Here is a 13,577-nt window from a genome sequence, read left to right as displayed (position 1 = left end):
GGCCAACAGCTCACTTGGGGTGTAATCTGTTCCTGACCCTGGAGGATTCAGTTGGTGGCAAACGATGTCTAATTGAGGCATCATCCCCCTGTTGTTCTGGGTTCTTCATGGCCCTTAGTGCTGTCCCTCCCAGTGGTCCTCCCCCCTCCCCACTATTAGTCCTCCCACTCCAGCCCCCACCACCCCTCTCATTTCTGTGTGTTTGTTCTCTCTTCCTCAGGAAATCCCCCTCCTTCTAGTCCCTTATTTTATGTCTTTAGTGATCTAGATTGTAACACGCTCAGGGTGATTGCTGCTGGCTCCATCCATTTGCTCCAGCTTTATAGTTTCATTTTAACAGCTGACCTTTTAACTTTATTAATATTTTTTCTTTATTTTATATACCAACCGCAGTTTCTCCTCCCTCCTTTCCTACCACCCCCCGTCCCATCTACCCTGTCCCATCCACTCCTCCTGGTCTCCATTCAGAAGGGGACAGGCCTTCTAAGGCTTGAACAATAAATGGATCTTGTGAGACCGAAAAGCTTCCATACAGCAAAGGACACTGACCTTTGAGGAAAGAGACCATCTACAGAATGTGAGAGGGTATTTACTAATTATACATCTGACAGAAAGTTAGTATTTAGGTTATACAAAGAACTCAGAAGAGCTGAACATCAAGAAAACAACCCAGTTTTAAAATGGAATATAGAACTAAAGAGAGTCCTTAGAAGAAAACCACAAATGGCTGAGAAACACTTTAAAATGTTCAACATCCTTACCCACCAGGGAAACACAAACTAAAACCACGCTGAAATTTCCTCTTACTCTTCTCGGAATAGCCAAGATCAGTGAAAGGTGACAGCTCATGCGGGTGAGGATGTGGATAAGGGACTCAGCCATTGCAGGTGGGAGCACTAGCTTGCCAACCACTGTGGAAATCAGCGTGGCCATTCCTCAGAAGGCTGCAATAAACCCACTGAAAGACCCAGCCGCACAACTCTTGGGTGTATGCCCAAAGAACTCTGCATCTTACTGTAGAGATCCTTGCCCATCCAGGTTCATTGCTGTCACGGCCACCCTCGCCCCGCAAGGATGACGCGACCACCGGAGCTCTTCTCACTGCAGTTTATTCCAGGACTTTATTCACTTTCTCTCTCTCTTCTCTCCTTCCTCTCCTTTTCCTCTCTCTTTCTTCTCTCTCTCTTTTCTTTTTGACCTCTCTCCTCCTCTCTCCAGGCAACCTCTCTCTCGGGGAAAACCTCTCCCAGCCCTTAAGCAGGCATGGGCTGCCAACCCAGAACTGCCAGGTGGGCACTGCCCATAGGTTCACGCATATGCAGGCAGCTGATAATCATTGCGTGATCATAGCATAGATCAGGCCTTAGCCATCTCAGGAGTTGATTATACATCTCCATCAGGTGTGACACCACGCAGCTTGCTACACATTGCTGCTCTCCTCACAGTGGTCAGAAATTGAAATGGCCGAGATGTCTGGGTGATGAAAATATTGTACATTTACACAGTGGGACATTGCTCAACTGTTGAAATGAAATTCACAGGCAAATGGATGGAATGAGAAACAATCATCCTGAGTGGGTTAACCCAGACCCAGAGAGACAAACATGTATGTTTTCTCTTTATTTAGAGTACCCACAGAGGTTAGGTAGCTAGGAAGGGACCAGGGGAAAGAAGGGATTTAAGGGGATGTAGAATACGGTGTTGTAAAAGAGATAACAGGGAAATTAGAACAAGGGAATTGAAAGGGTAGGGGAGGACAAGTACACTTGGAAATATGGGGAGGGATAGCTAACACTAAAAACCTTTGAAAAAGCCAAAATAAAACCTGCCACTGTAGCCAGGCGGTGATGGCGCATGCCTTTAATCCCAGCACTCAGGAGGCAGAAGCAGGCGAATCTCTGTGAGTTCGAGGCCAGCCTGGTCTACAAGAGCTAGTTCCAGTATAGGCTCCAAAGCTACAGAGAAACCCTGTCTCAAAAAACCAAAAACAAAACAAAACAAAACCAACACCTACTACTGTAGAAGAATCCTAATATATAGACATATATAAAAGGATTGTAAAAGGCTCATCATATGATGAAGAAGACAATATCCCAACTAGGTATCAAATGATTCCAAATAAAAACCACAGTACCATGAGTGGGCTACACATTTTTGAATCTTTGACCAGAGGAGTCCCTTAGACTCTCCCCAGACTGGTCCGTCTGTGACTTCATAGTAAGGCCTGTTCCTGAAGACCCTGCACACCAAGCACAGAACATGGGAAATGGAGCTAGTGCTCAGCTGGAAGCTCCACCCCCATTGGCTGTGGTGCTAAACCTACAGCCAGGGGAGAAAACAGGCCTCAGTCTCACCCAGCTATGAACCTTGGGAGCTGTAACGATGACCTGCCCCGAAGATCGTCTACCAGTGCTATGGGAGTAACCAACCACGTTTAAAATTTAATTTAAGGCCCACTCCATGAGATGAAACTCATACCTGATATTGTTAATGAGCCTGGGACTAGACAGGTTATGAGGCTTAAGAACCTGCTTTTATTGTGCTGTATTAACACAGCAATAAAATGAGTCCTGTGGCATTCTGCTGTACCTGTAGGTCGGTGCATTGCTCTGCCCTCATCAGAGAGCCTTGCTCTTGCAGTAGGTGGTGATTTACAGAGACCCCTCATCAGAGAGCCTTGCTCTTGCAGTAGGTGGTGATTTACAGAGAGTGAGAGTCCTGGGATACTCAGCCCTGAGTGGGGTGTCCTTATCACTGCAGGAGAGGGGCAGGAAGATTTTAAAGGCCAGAGTGATTCGTGATTTTGAGGAAACAGCATTTCCTAGACAGCAGAGCAGGTGCCCATCCGGACTCAGAGACTATGACAACATGCACAAGGCACACACAGGCTCTCTCCAGACAGAACCCCAGAAGAAGAGGCAATGGACAGAATCCTACCCCATCCAAGAAGTTGTTCACGAAGGACAGCTGCTGGGAGAAGGGGGTCCATAATCTTCAATGGAGTGGCCCCAGCCATACTCCAGGAGAACTTGCCAACATAAATCATGGTTTTCAGTGGTTTTTTTCTTATGTTTTTGTTGTTGTTTTAAGAGAAAAAAGAACATGAAATTGGGGAGGAGTTGGGGGAATACAACAGAATATGATAAAAATTAAAATATACTATGTGAAATCCTCAAAGACTAGGATAAAAACCTCAAAAACATATAACTATTTAAACTTATGTAAAAATCCATAGCTGCTAGTAATGTTTTCATTGGTTTAAGTTTTTTAGACTTATTTTTATTTTATGTATATGAATGTTTTGTGTATGTACATATTTGTATATGTGTATACTGTGTATACTTGTGTATGTATACATATGTGTGTATGGGTATATGTATATGTGTATACCATGTGTGTTCTGGTGCCTGTGGAGAGGGTGTCAGATCCCCTAGAATTGGAGTTAAGGATGGCTGTGAGCCTACATGTAAATACTGGGAACTGACCCAGGCCTCCTTAGCCTCTGAGCCAACTCTCCGATCTTTGTTTCGTTTTTATTTTTTATTTAGAGTTTCACTGTGTAGCCCTGGCTGGTTAAAAACTTACTACATAGGTTGTCTTGAACTCAGAGATCTGTCTGTCTTTTCCTCCCAACTACTGAGTTTAAAGGTATGCACTACCATGCCTAGCCTCATGACTGCCTTTAAATTAATATTATAATATGTGAGGTTATTAGAAGAATAAAGGTTAGAACTTCATGTTTATGGAAAAATAGAATGTATCATTGATATTAATTAAACCTTAACTGTTTGTGGATTTGAGCGTTGTTTCTTCTTGCAGCATAACCCAGGGAGAAATGAATGTTGTGATGCATTTCATGTATGGGGGGACTTTGGACTTTCCGGACAAAACTAATGTTGGGTATGTATTACTTTTTAAAAGGAAGGTTAAACATAAAAGCTATATAGGTTCTATTTTGTCGAACTATTTTGCAGAAAGTCAATAAAATAAAAGCTTCACTTTTATTGTCTATTTTGATTGTGTTTGGAGGAATGTTTGAAAGCACATTAAATGTGAGTCTGAAAAGATGTCTCTGTGGTAAGAGTACTTGCTGATCTTGAGGAGGCTCACAGCCATCTACAGCCTGGGTCCAGAAGACCCTGTGCCCTTTTCTGGCTCCAAGGGCATCAGGCACACATATAGTATACAGATACACATGCAGGCAAAACACTCACATACACAAAAGAAGACTTTTAAAAAATACATAGCCTTTAGAGCACTTTTATTCTGTGTGTCACTGAGGTGTGAGGGGAATTTGAGACATCTCCAAATTCTTCCTCCTTCCTTGCCACAAAGCAAATCCTGTGTCAGTGCCAACAGTTTTGACCCATGTACATAAAGCAAAAAGTTGAGTTATAATTTAGATCTTTTTTCTGGACATTCTGTATTATCGAGAAATTATTGTGTATTATACTTTGATTTTGCAGTTGAGAATTATCAGCTAACGTCTGTTTACTTCAGTCAGATACTGAACGTGGCTGACATGTATGGCCTGGAAGGATTAAGAGAAGTAGCCATCTACGTCTTGAGAAGAGACTACTGTAACTTCTTTCAGAAGGTAATGTTAAGTCTAACACATCACCCAATCATCATGTACCCGCTGTGCTTAAAAACGCCACCGTCTAACTAATACACAGTCTTGTTGAGAAATAACCTGAGCTGTGATTGTGAAAATCAGAAATTAACTGTAATCGTTTTAAGCAAAGTCAGGTCGATGTGCGGATCTATTGACAGTACATAAGGGATCCTGTATAATTCAGAGATAGAGTACAGGACTCTCGGCACAGGAGAAGGAAAGCTGTTCCTGTCTCTTCCACAGGCCACACAGAGGCTTTATTGGTTCTTTCCCTTCCTCTGCCATGTCCGTGCGTTTCCCTGGGCTGATTTCTGAGGGGGTTGAACATGTTTTTGTTCTCACACGTTGGCTGTCTAAAAGGAGACCCTGTTTTGTTCTCACAAGTTGGCTGTCTAAAGGGAGATCCTGTGCTGTTCTCACAAGTTGGCTGTCTAAAGGGAGATCCTGTGCTGTTCTCACAAGTTGGCTGTCTAAAGGGAGATCCTGTGTTGTTCTCACAAGTTGGCTGTCAAAGGGAGATCCTGTGTTCTCACAAGTTGGCTGTCTAAAGGGAGATCCTGTGTTGTTCTCACAAGTTGGCTGTCTAAAGGGAGACCCTGTGTTGTTCTCACAAGTTGGCTGTCAAAGGGAGATCCTGTGCTGTTCTCACAAGTTGGCTGTCTAAAGGGAGATCCTGTGCTGTTCTCACAAGTTGGCTGTCAAAGGGAGATCCTGCTCTGTGCATTTCAAACCCATTTTGTGCTTTTGGCTTCTTTTCTTTAATAGACTTTGTGAATGTAAGTTAATCCATGTATTTATGCTTTTTCTTAATTTGTACATTTTCTATAATTCATTGAGCATGTATTTATTTAATAATGAACAAAAACAACTCTTAAAAGATTTATTTTTTCTCATTAGGTACTTGATTATTTTAGTAACATTTAAATCAGTTTTTATGTTGGGCAGGACTTTTCCTATCTCCCTGGACTAAAGTCAAAGACCATTCCCTCCCATCTTGGGTTCTGTTTAATCTCAGAAGGTGGTCATAGCTCTGCCAGGCTCCCTCTGTAGGAATTAGACCCAGAGAATGGAAGAACGGAAGATTGAACCATTCTCTACTCCACATTCTTCATTTCCTCAGTTTTAGTCCATGAGAGCGGGAAAGGCTGGAGGCAGATATTACAGTGACATTAAAGCAGCAGATTTGGCAGATACGGTTTAAAGTAATAGCTGGGAAAACCGCTTTGTGTCAGTTTCTATTCTGAGCTGAACTACATTGTAAAAGTCCTTTCTCTAAGTAATCTTTGCACACAGTTGCCTCTTAATATGTTCACGAGTATATGAGTTAAATGCTGCTTCTTGAATTGTATTTCAGTAATCTACTTAGTGTTGTTTTTAATTTGACGGATCATTCGCTGACACTGTAATGTGTTTGAGGGCGGCACAGGCACACAGTGGTGCGAGAACCCAGGCCTCACACCTAAGTGAAAAAGGGGGTGTTTTCCTTTATTGAAGTTCTGTGGAACACCCTCCCGTAGACTGCTGCTGTGATACTGAGGTGATTCCTAAACATGGCAGCTTTTGTAGACCTTAGTATTTTTGTAATGAAGTTTTGAATGTTATCACTTTTACCTTCAGTCTTCATTAACGCATCACAGTGACTTAAATCTCATAAACTTCTAATAAAATCCCCCACTGTGCACATTTGGATACATGTGATGGACAGCTGGCCCCAGATCTGCTAAACCTAGGCTTACTCTTTTCAGTAATTTGCTACCCAGCATTCTGTATAGTTGGACATATTTGGACTTCCTTAGTAGGTTGTGGAAGGCTTTTCATTTTGATTTTTTTTACAACTAAAATATATTGTAATCAATAATCTCAACATGCCTTCCCAGATTCCACAGACAGGTTCTGTCATTTGTCTCTGGAAACCCTCGGTCATCAGCACGTCATTTCTGTTCTAATAATTTTAATAGAAATTGCTCTTGCTATACATTAAATAGTAGGTTTTGTGTTATATAGGGCTTGGTTGTTCCTAAATAAAGTTGGACTTAGATTTTTTTAATTCCTGTGATGCTTTATGGTTTCTCAGACGTCTGGTGCTTTTAGGGTGTCAAGTATGTGTATCAGGTTCCTTCTGTCATACTGATTTGCTGTCCTTTATGAGGTGGATCAGAAAGCCAGGTCATTTCATTTCAGGGAATTACCACTATATAATATATATAATGATGTAACGTCTAGTTTTAGGAAAACCTAGAGTATCAGTTACCTTAAAGGGATCATGTTTAAGAAAAACATTAAGGGGCTGGAGAGATGACTCAATGGTTACGAGCACTGGCTGCTCTTCCAGAGGACCCGGGTTCAATTCCCAGCTCCATGTGGCAGTTCAGACACCTGTAACTCCAGTTTCAGGGATCTGCACCCTCTCCTGACCTCCACTGGCAAGACACCTATACACAAAGAGATAAAAACAAATAAAATTTAAAAACAAAAGCATCAATGGTCAGAGCACAATAGTACATTCGGTTATTTATCTTTCTTAGTTTTTGAGACAGGATCATGTAGCCTGGGCTGAGGCTAGGAGTAACTGTTTACCGTCCCACCATCCCCTCCTCGGTGCTGGCTTTACAGGCATCCACTAGCAGGCCTGGTTTATGCAGTGCTAGGGTTTGAACCCACGGCTTCATGCATTTTAGACAAGCTCTCTTCCAGCTCAGCTACACCCCAAGCCCTGCATTCAGTTCTTAATTCCTAATGTAATACTTTAACACTTGAAAAATCAAGCTATTAGCAGTTCATAGTTTAAAAGCCTGAAATCACTGCCCTGGTCAGAGGAAATGTTTGTTACACATTTGAAAGTATGCTGTACGGATAGGCTGTTGATCATCTTTAGTGTTCTGCACACTCACAGTTGCAGCTAACAGATGAGTGTCAGTTTTCTCAGATTGTTAGGTGTAAGCAAGGCTCAGTGGAACCACCTAACTAGACCAGCGCTGGGTTAGAAGACAGGTTTATGGGAACCTGTCGTTAGGGGGAGTCCAAAGCCGCCATGGCTACCGTGGGACAGGGGGTGAGGCGAGGAGGAAGCGGTAAACTGGAACAGCATGATGGTCAGGGTAGCAGTGGAGGGGCCTGGCCGCTCTGATGTGTGTGCGTGTTGACAGGGACCAGTAGGGACCAAGGAGCCTTGGTGTCCGTGCTCATGCCATACACATCCGTGATGGGTCTTGTCTCTTGCTGCCCCTCCTTAGACTTCTTCATCCTTTCTCGTGGTCCCCTTTCTATTCTGATGTCCAGCAGAAACATACATGTGCACACGCTTGCACACTCACAGATGTAAATGACTTTAAAATTACATCTGCATGTGAGAGAAAGCTTGTATTACTTATTGTTCTGAGACTGAATTGTTTAATTTCACATAATAATCTCCTGAAAGTGAAATTTCAGATTTCTATCAAATTTTAAATTGTATGCATTTATTCTATAGTTTAAGTATATAAATCGGATTTTTTATGAACCAAATACTTTCAGCCTCTGTAAATTAAGAAGACTGAATGTGATATTTTCTGTCAATTTTAGCCCGTTCCCAGAACATTGGCATCGGTTCTAGAATGCCTAATTATTGCTCATTCCGTTGGAGTGGAAAGTCTTTTTGCTGACTGCATGAAGTAAGTTCCCTTATGCAGTGCCGCTATTACTGTGTGTCCTTTATATATGTATACATAATATATACTCTTACTCTCCAACGTTTGCGGGCAGTTTTAGTCTTGGTCTGTTTTTTTCACACAGTTCAGGTGCTTAATGAGTTTTTCAGTTGAGAAGCGTGGGTTTAGGTGTCACCTGAGGTGCATGGCGTCAGTTTCACTGAAGAAGAGCCAGGCTGTGTGGTATGCACATAACCAGCATGGGTTTCAGTGTGTGTTTCTGTGCATCCTGGCAGGCAGAGGAGGTGAGAATGAAGACGCCATTTAGCCTCATTTAGTCAATGGACCAAACGTCTAGGCCCAGGCAGTTTATCGTAAGTTGTTTAAACGCAGTACAGTTTGGAAAAGAGTTTCATTCCAGTTCCAGGTGCACAATGAAGCTTATGGTGTGACTACTTGGAAACTCCTGTACAGAGTGCACGTGCCCACGAGGGTGGGTTCTAAAGGGTCTAGAATCTGGTGTGGTCTCTGACCAAGGTAGCAGAGAGGTCAGCAGGCTATAAAGTACCGTGACACCCCTAAGGATGGGTTCTGTTAACAAGGAGATAAAGTACTGTGACACCCCTAAGGATGGGTTCTGTTAACAAGGAGATAAAGTACTGATACCCCTAAGGATGGGTTCTGTTAACAAGGAGATAGAGATAAAGGTCTAAGGAGGGAGAGTCTGAGGTAGATGTTCTGGGAGAATTTGGGGAGGTCTGGCTCCACATAGAGTGAAGGTCACTGGGTCATTAACAACATCCACTCCCAGCCTATTTCTTCCTCTGAAGACACAACCCTGTTTGATTAACATTCCTGGTTTCTCTAGTGTTTATCTATGAGTGTGATGACCTCGTGCCCTCTACGTTTCTGAAAGTGAGCATAGTTAAGTCCATCTTGGATCCCGAATGATTAAGTGAGGGTCAGTCATGATATTTGGTTTATGTGTGTGTATGATTGAAAACAAAATGCTGACTTTTAACTTTTTTCCTGGCTCTAACTTGGGTTGTTTAATTTTAACAGCTGGATCATAGACCATTTTGCAAGGTTTTGGTCAGAAAGAAGCTTTGCAAATGTTCCTCCTGAAATTCAAAAAACTTGTCTCAACATGCTGATCCAGTCCTTAGTGAGTATAACCTTAACAAATGCTTTATGTGAGCCATCCGAAAGTTTATTCAGTGATTCCAATGCAGAAACAGAATGTTAATGTTTCTATAGAAGCAAGATGAGAGTCACAGTTCAGATAACTCAGGACCAAAGTGGAGATCCCAGCCCTGGGACCCTGTTCTTGTGAAGCCACTCTCCAGTGCTCAGACAGGCTGGGCCATTGTGAGCTCCATGTGCATTGGCCCAGCAGAACAGGAAACTCTGCACATAACACCTGACCTTTCTCAGTGGCTTAATTTTCCCAGGGATTCACTTTACCTGGGGGCAAGTTGGTTGGTTGCATTAGGCTGCTTCCCTCATGGAAAAGATACATTTGTTGTTACTGGAATAGATGCTTATCCCGGACCTGGATTTACGTTCCTGACTCACTGTTTCTGCTAAAAGTGCTCTCCGTGAATGTTTTTAGACTTCCTTGCCTGTCATCTTTGTGTTCTACACAGTACAGCAATGACTAAGAAATCTACATCACAGACATGAGAAGCTGTGGACTCAAGCATGTGAAGTCATTGGACTTACAACTCTCCCTGTTATCTGTCTGGTGGAAGAGGTGTGGCAGTGCCTTACCAGGTTGAGGTTGTGTCTCTAAGACACAGTATGTGCTCCACAGCTCTGGATTTAAGGCTTGTAGTCGAAATTCATGTGTCCAGAAGTCAAGATGGGGAGGCGGGAATGTCCCCTCAGAATTGCACCTAGTGACCCATTAGCAAAATTTTGCCTCTCTTCTCTGCAACTTTGGACTCTGCTGATCTAGAGACCTTAATACAGAGAGAAGGATGCTTCTGTTGGGAATACTGAGCTGGCAGTTGAGACAACCCTCCTCTAGCTGGCTCATAAATCCATATAAAGAAGTAGAAGGAGCTTGGCTGTTCAGGGGAGACTGAGCTGCCGTCTCCAGTGTGGGTAAAGAAAACTGCATCTGAACACATCTGGATGCAGCACACCCAGGTTCTATGTGTAACTCATTAGGAAATAGCAACAATTTATGCACAGTGAAAATAAGGGCCCAGGGTTGTTAGCAATGGAAGTCTGGCCTATTCTGCCAGATTAGGAGCCACACACAGCAGAGGCAGCTGCTGAAATCCAAAGGAACGTAGAGTCGGGAGTGGAGGGGGTGATTATAAAAACGTCCTATAAAAATATAGATGAGAATGTTTTCTTTTTATACTCAGATCAGTAAATGAATAAAAATCGGTAAATTTTAAAGATATTAATGTTTAGGATTATGTCAATTTAATTTAAAAGTTAGATCCAGCCTTAAAATAGTACCCAGCATACATTAGGTACTTGGTATATATTGTCAAGTAGATGGATGAATGAATGAATGAATGAATGAATGAATGAATATATACCTGAGACCACAGAGACCAAAGTAAATATGACTGGACTAAGAGAGGTGGTTTGAGCCCAGGACAGAATGGTCTCAAACGTGAGAGTAGCTTGGGCTGTGGCTGATGGGGCCCAACAGTACTTCTTCTGGGATAGAGAAGACGAGCCTGACACAGATCATAATGCTACTGCAGGAGGTTTGACTGAATGGAATGTCCCGTAATGGTGTGGTTTTGGTTTTTCATAATCAGTAGATAAGTTTAGTTGAAGAATAAGCCCATCAACCCCTGCTGTCCGGCTAATACAGTGCCAAAGATCACACACTGAGTAAATGTGTCCGACTTCCTCATCATAGTTCAAGTGAGCTTCAGGTCATTTCTCAGTGATCCAGGTCTCAGTCCAAGTCTTTAGTAGAATCCAAGACGCACAGTATTGACCCATCAACTCTGTTTCTAGGAATGTATCCTATATCTTTATTTACATATGTATAAAATGTATCATATGCAAGTAGCTCATTGTTGCATAACAATAAAACATTGGAAACTGTATAGAAGTAGAGTATTGTTTATTTTGCCTATTTCTAGACAAGCAAGTATCTAATGCATTCAGGTCCTATTATACCCTATCCCCACTTTTCCTCCTCACCAGGTCCTCATCCCAGATTCACATCCCTTTGTTTTGTTTTACCTGGAAACCCGCTGGGTTTACCCAGAGCTACTTGTCCTCAGGCATGGTTAGCTCACTGAAGACAGTGATTTCCTCTCTTCCAGCAGCCTGGGACTGCCAAGTGCTCCCCAGGGCAGGTTGGCATGAGCCCCACCCTCATGTATGACTGAGTATTTATGGGTCCAGCTCTGTGCAGACTTTTATGAGGACCATGACCATGTCATGCAGTGCTTTTGCTCTTTCTGCCGCCTCTTCAGTGATGCACCCTGAGCCTGGGAGTAGGTGATTTGAGTATCCAGTTGAGGGCTGAGAATAGTGAAGGCTAATACACATAGGGTTTCTGTACTGACCCAGTTCTGTAGTAGGCCCTACAGTAGTGGTGAGCAAAACCAGATGTTGAACACACAGTACATATGTTCTTATTCAAATAATTTTATCTGAATTACGTGCTTTAAAGGAAAAGCATGTGTAGAAGGAATGTGATAACGGTGTAAGGATCGGGGAAGAGATTGCTTTGATTGAGTTCTCAGTAATTAAAGAATGTCCAGCATCCATGCTAAGTACTCTGGCTTCCATTGCATTGCTGTGTAAGAAACCCATCCCACGGGACATGACTAAAAACTAGATTTGTTATTTCCAAAATGGTTGACCCTTTGCGGATATTCTCTAAGATGGCTCCCATTGCCAGCAGGAGCTGCTGGCTGAGCTGCCGCTGGGCCACTCCTCATAGCCTTTGTGGGTGAAGCAAAGATAACAGATAGCTTCCTGCAATTTTGTTTTTTATGGGAAATATCCCAACAAATCAAAAGGATTTGATTTGCCTACAAAATTATAGTATTGCCGCCTAACTTCTCCAAATGCTTTTAAAATTCCAGAATCACAGGAATGCTGCCTTCCTTCTGATGGAGAGCGACCGGCTCATCATGGGCTTACCTAGAGTAAGGTGGACGGAGGCAGCGTTGTCCATGGCGTCGCAGCTGCAGGAAGAGTGTGTGGCATTTATTGTAGAGAACTTCTCAAGCATCATCAAGAGTGAAAATTTTACCCTGCTCCTACAGGTACTGTGTCTACTGTGTTCTCCACGCGTGTCGTCTTGGGTCTGATTTTAATTGCACAAGCGCTTTTAAGTCAGGTTGCCTTTGATTACAATACTCTGTTGAGTAAATTCCACAGCAGATGGCATGTTTGCAACAGATTTGGAGCAATGGTGGACAGGATTTATTTTGGCTCACAGATGAGAAAGCAGAAGGGACAGGTTTGAGTGCCCTGGCAAGGCTTGTTGTTACTTGGGCCAGCTCTTTTCCTCTGTCACCATGGCCACATTTTAAAGTCTCAAGTTGTAAAGATGATGGTTCTCTAAAATTTATTTTCATAAGGAACTGCTTGCTCTAAAATTAGTCACTGAATAATGATGTAGTCTTTATCTCTAGGTATTACTATTAGGCTATATCAGCTCCTGAAAACTGTGTGCGTGCGTGCGTGCTTGCGTGCGTGTGTGTGTGTGTGTGTGTGTGTGTGTGTATGTGTGTGTGTTTAAGGGCATGCACATGTGTATGGGTGTGTCTGTGCACATGTCTTTTATGTATATGTGTGTATGCATGTGTGTCTTGTGTGCATGTTTGCATGTGCATGTATTGTGAGTGTGTTGGCATTAAATGGGGCGCATGCTCATGGAGTCTTTGAACAGAAAAGATGTGTTTTGAGGTGATGCTATGTATCCATCTGTGACAGTTATACTGCTGTTAACTAGACTTTGACATTTATTGTGTATTTTACATGTACTTCATTAAATGTCAAATTCTGTGTTTTATAGTCACAAGCCATGAGCAGCACAGCTCATCTGTTGGACAAAATTTTTAAAGCAATTGAAGACAATATCACCACTGAAAATAGCTGCACCCTTCTTATGAGCCTGGACGTGCTACTGAGTTCCGAAAGCACAAAGGAAATGGTACTGAGCGGGACAGGACTCACTGAGATGTGTAATGTTGTGGATGGTTTGAGGTTTAAGTTGCACGTGCACAGGTCAGTGTAGTTAGGTACTGGACACCTTGGGACTTGATAGTTTCTTATATCTATTTGAAATATTTCCTAATATTTTTTTCAATTATGTTCGTTTTCAAATCAACTTTTTATAA

At 42.5% G+C, this 13,577-nt stretch overlaps 1 protein-coding gene across 1 annotated transcript in view; it reads left to right on the top strand.

Annotated features, from left to right (window-relative positions):
• Positions 1 to 13,577, top strand: part of Btbd8 (BTB domain containing 8) — a 59,447-nt gene that overhangs the window by 32,782 nt on the left and 13,088 nt on the right. The window contains exons 6-11 of the mRNA XM_075942719.1: positions 3,820 to 3,900; positions 4,501 to 4,597; positions 8,177 to 8,265; positions 9,304 to 9,406; positions 12,315 to 12,497; positions 13,253 to 13,390. Coding sequence (XP_075798834.1) covers positions 3,820 to 3,900; positions 4,501 to 4,597; positions 8,177 to 8,265; positions 9,304 to 9,406; positions 12,315 to 12,497; positions 13,253 to 13,390 — 691 coding nt within the window. The remainder of the gene's footprint in view (positions 1 to 3,819; positions 3,901 to 4,500; positions 4,598 to 8,176; positions 8,266 to 9,303; positions 9,407 to 12,314; positions 12,498 to 13,252; positions 13,391 to 13,577) is intronic.

This window comes from Microtus pennsylvanicus, chromosome 12 (assembly GCF_037038515.1).
Source record: "Microtus pennsylvanicus isolate mMicPen1 chromosome 12, mMicPen1.hap1, whole genome shotgun sequence".
In the NCBI taxonomy this organism is placed as follows: Eukaryota; Metazoa; Chordata; class Mammalia; order Rodentia; family Cricetidae; genus Microtus; species Microtus pennsylvanicus.
Note: the sequence above shows the minus strand (reverse complement) of the source record. Positions and strands in the feature narration are given on the sequence as shown.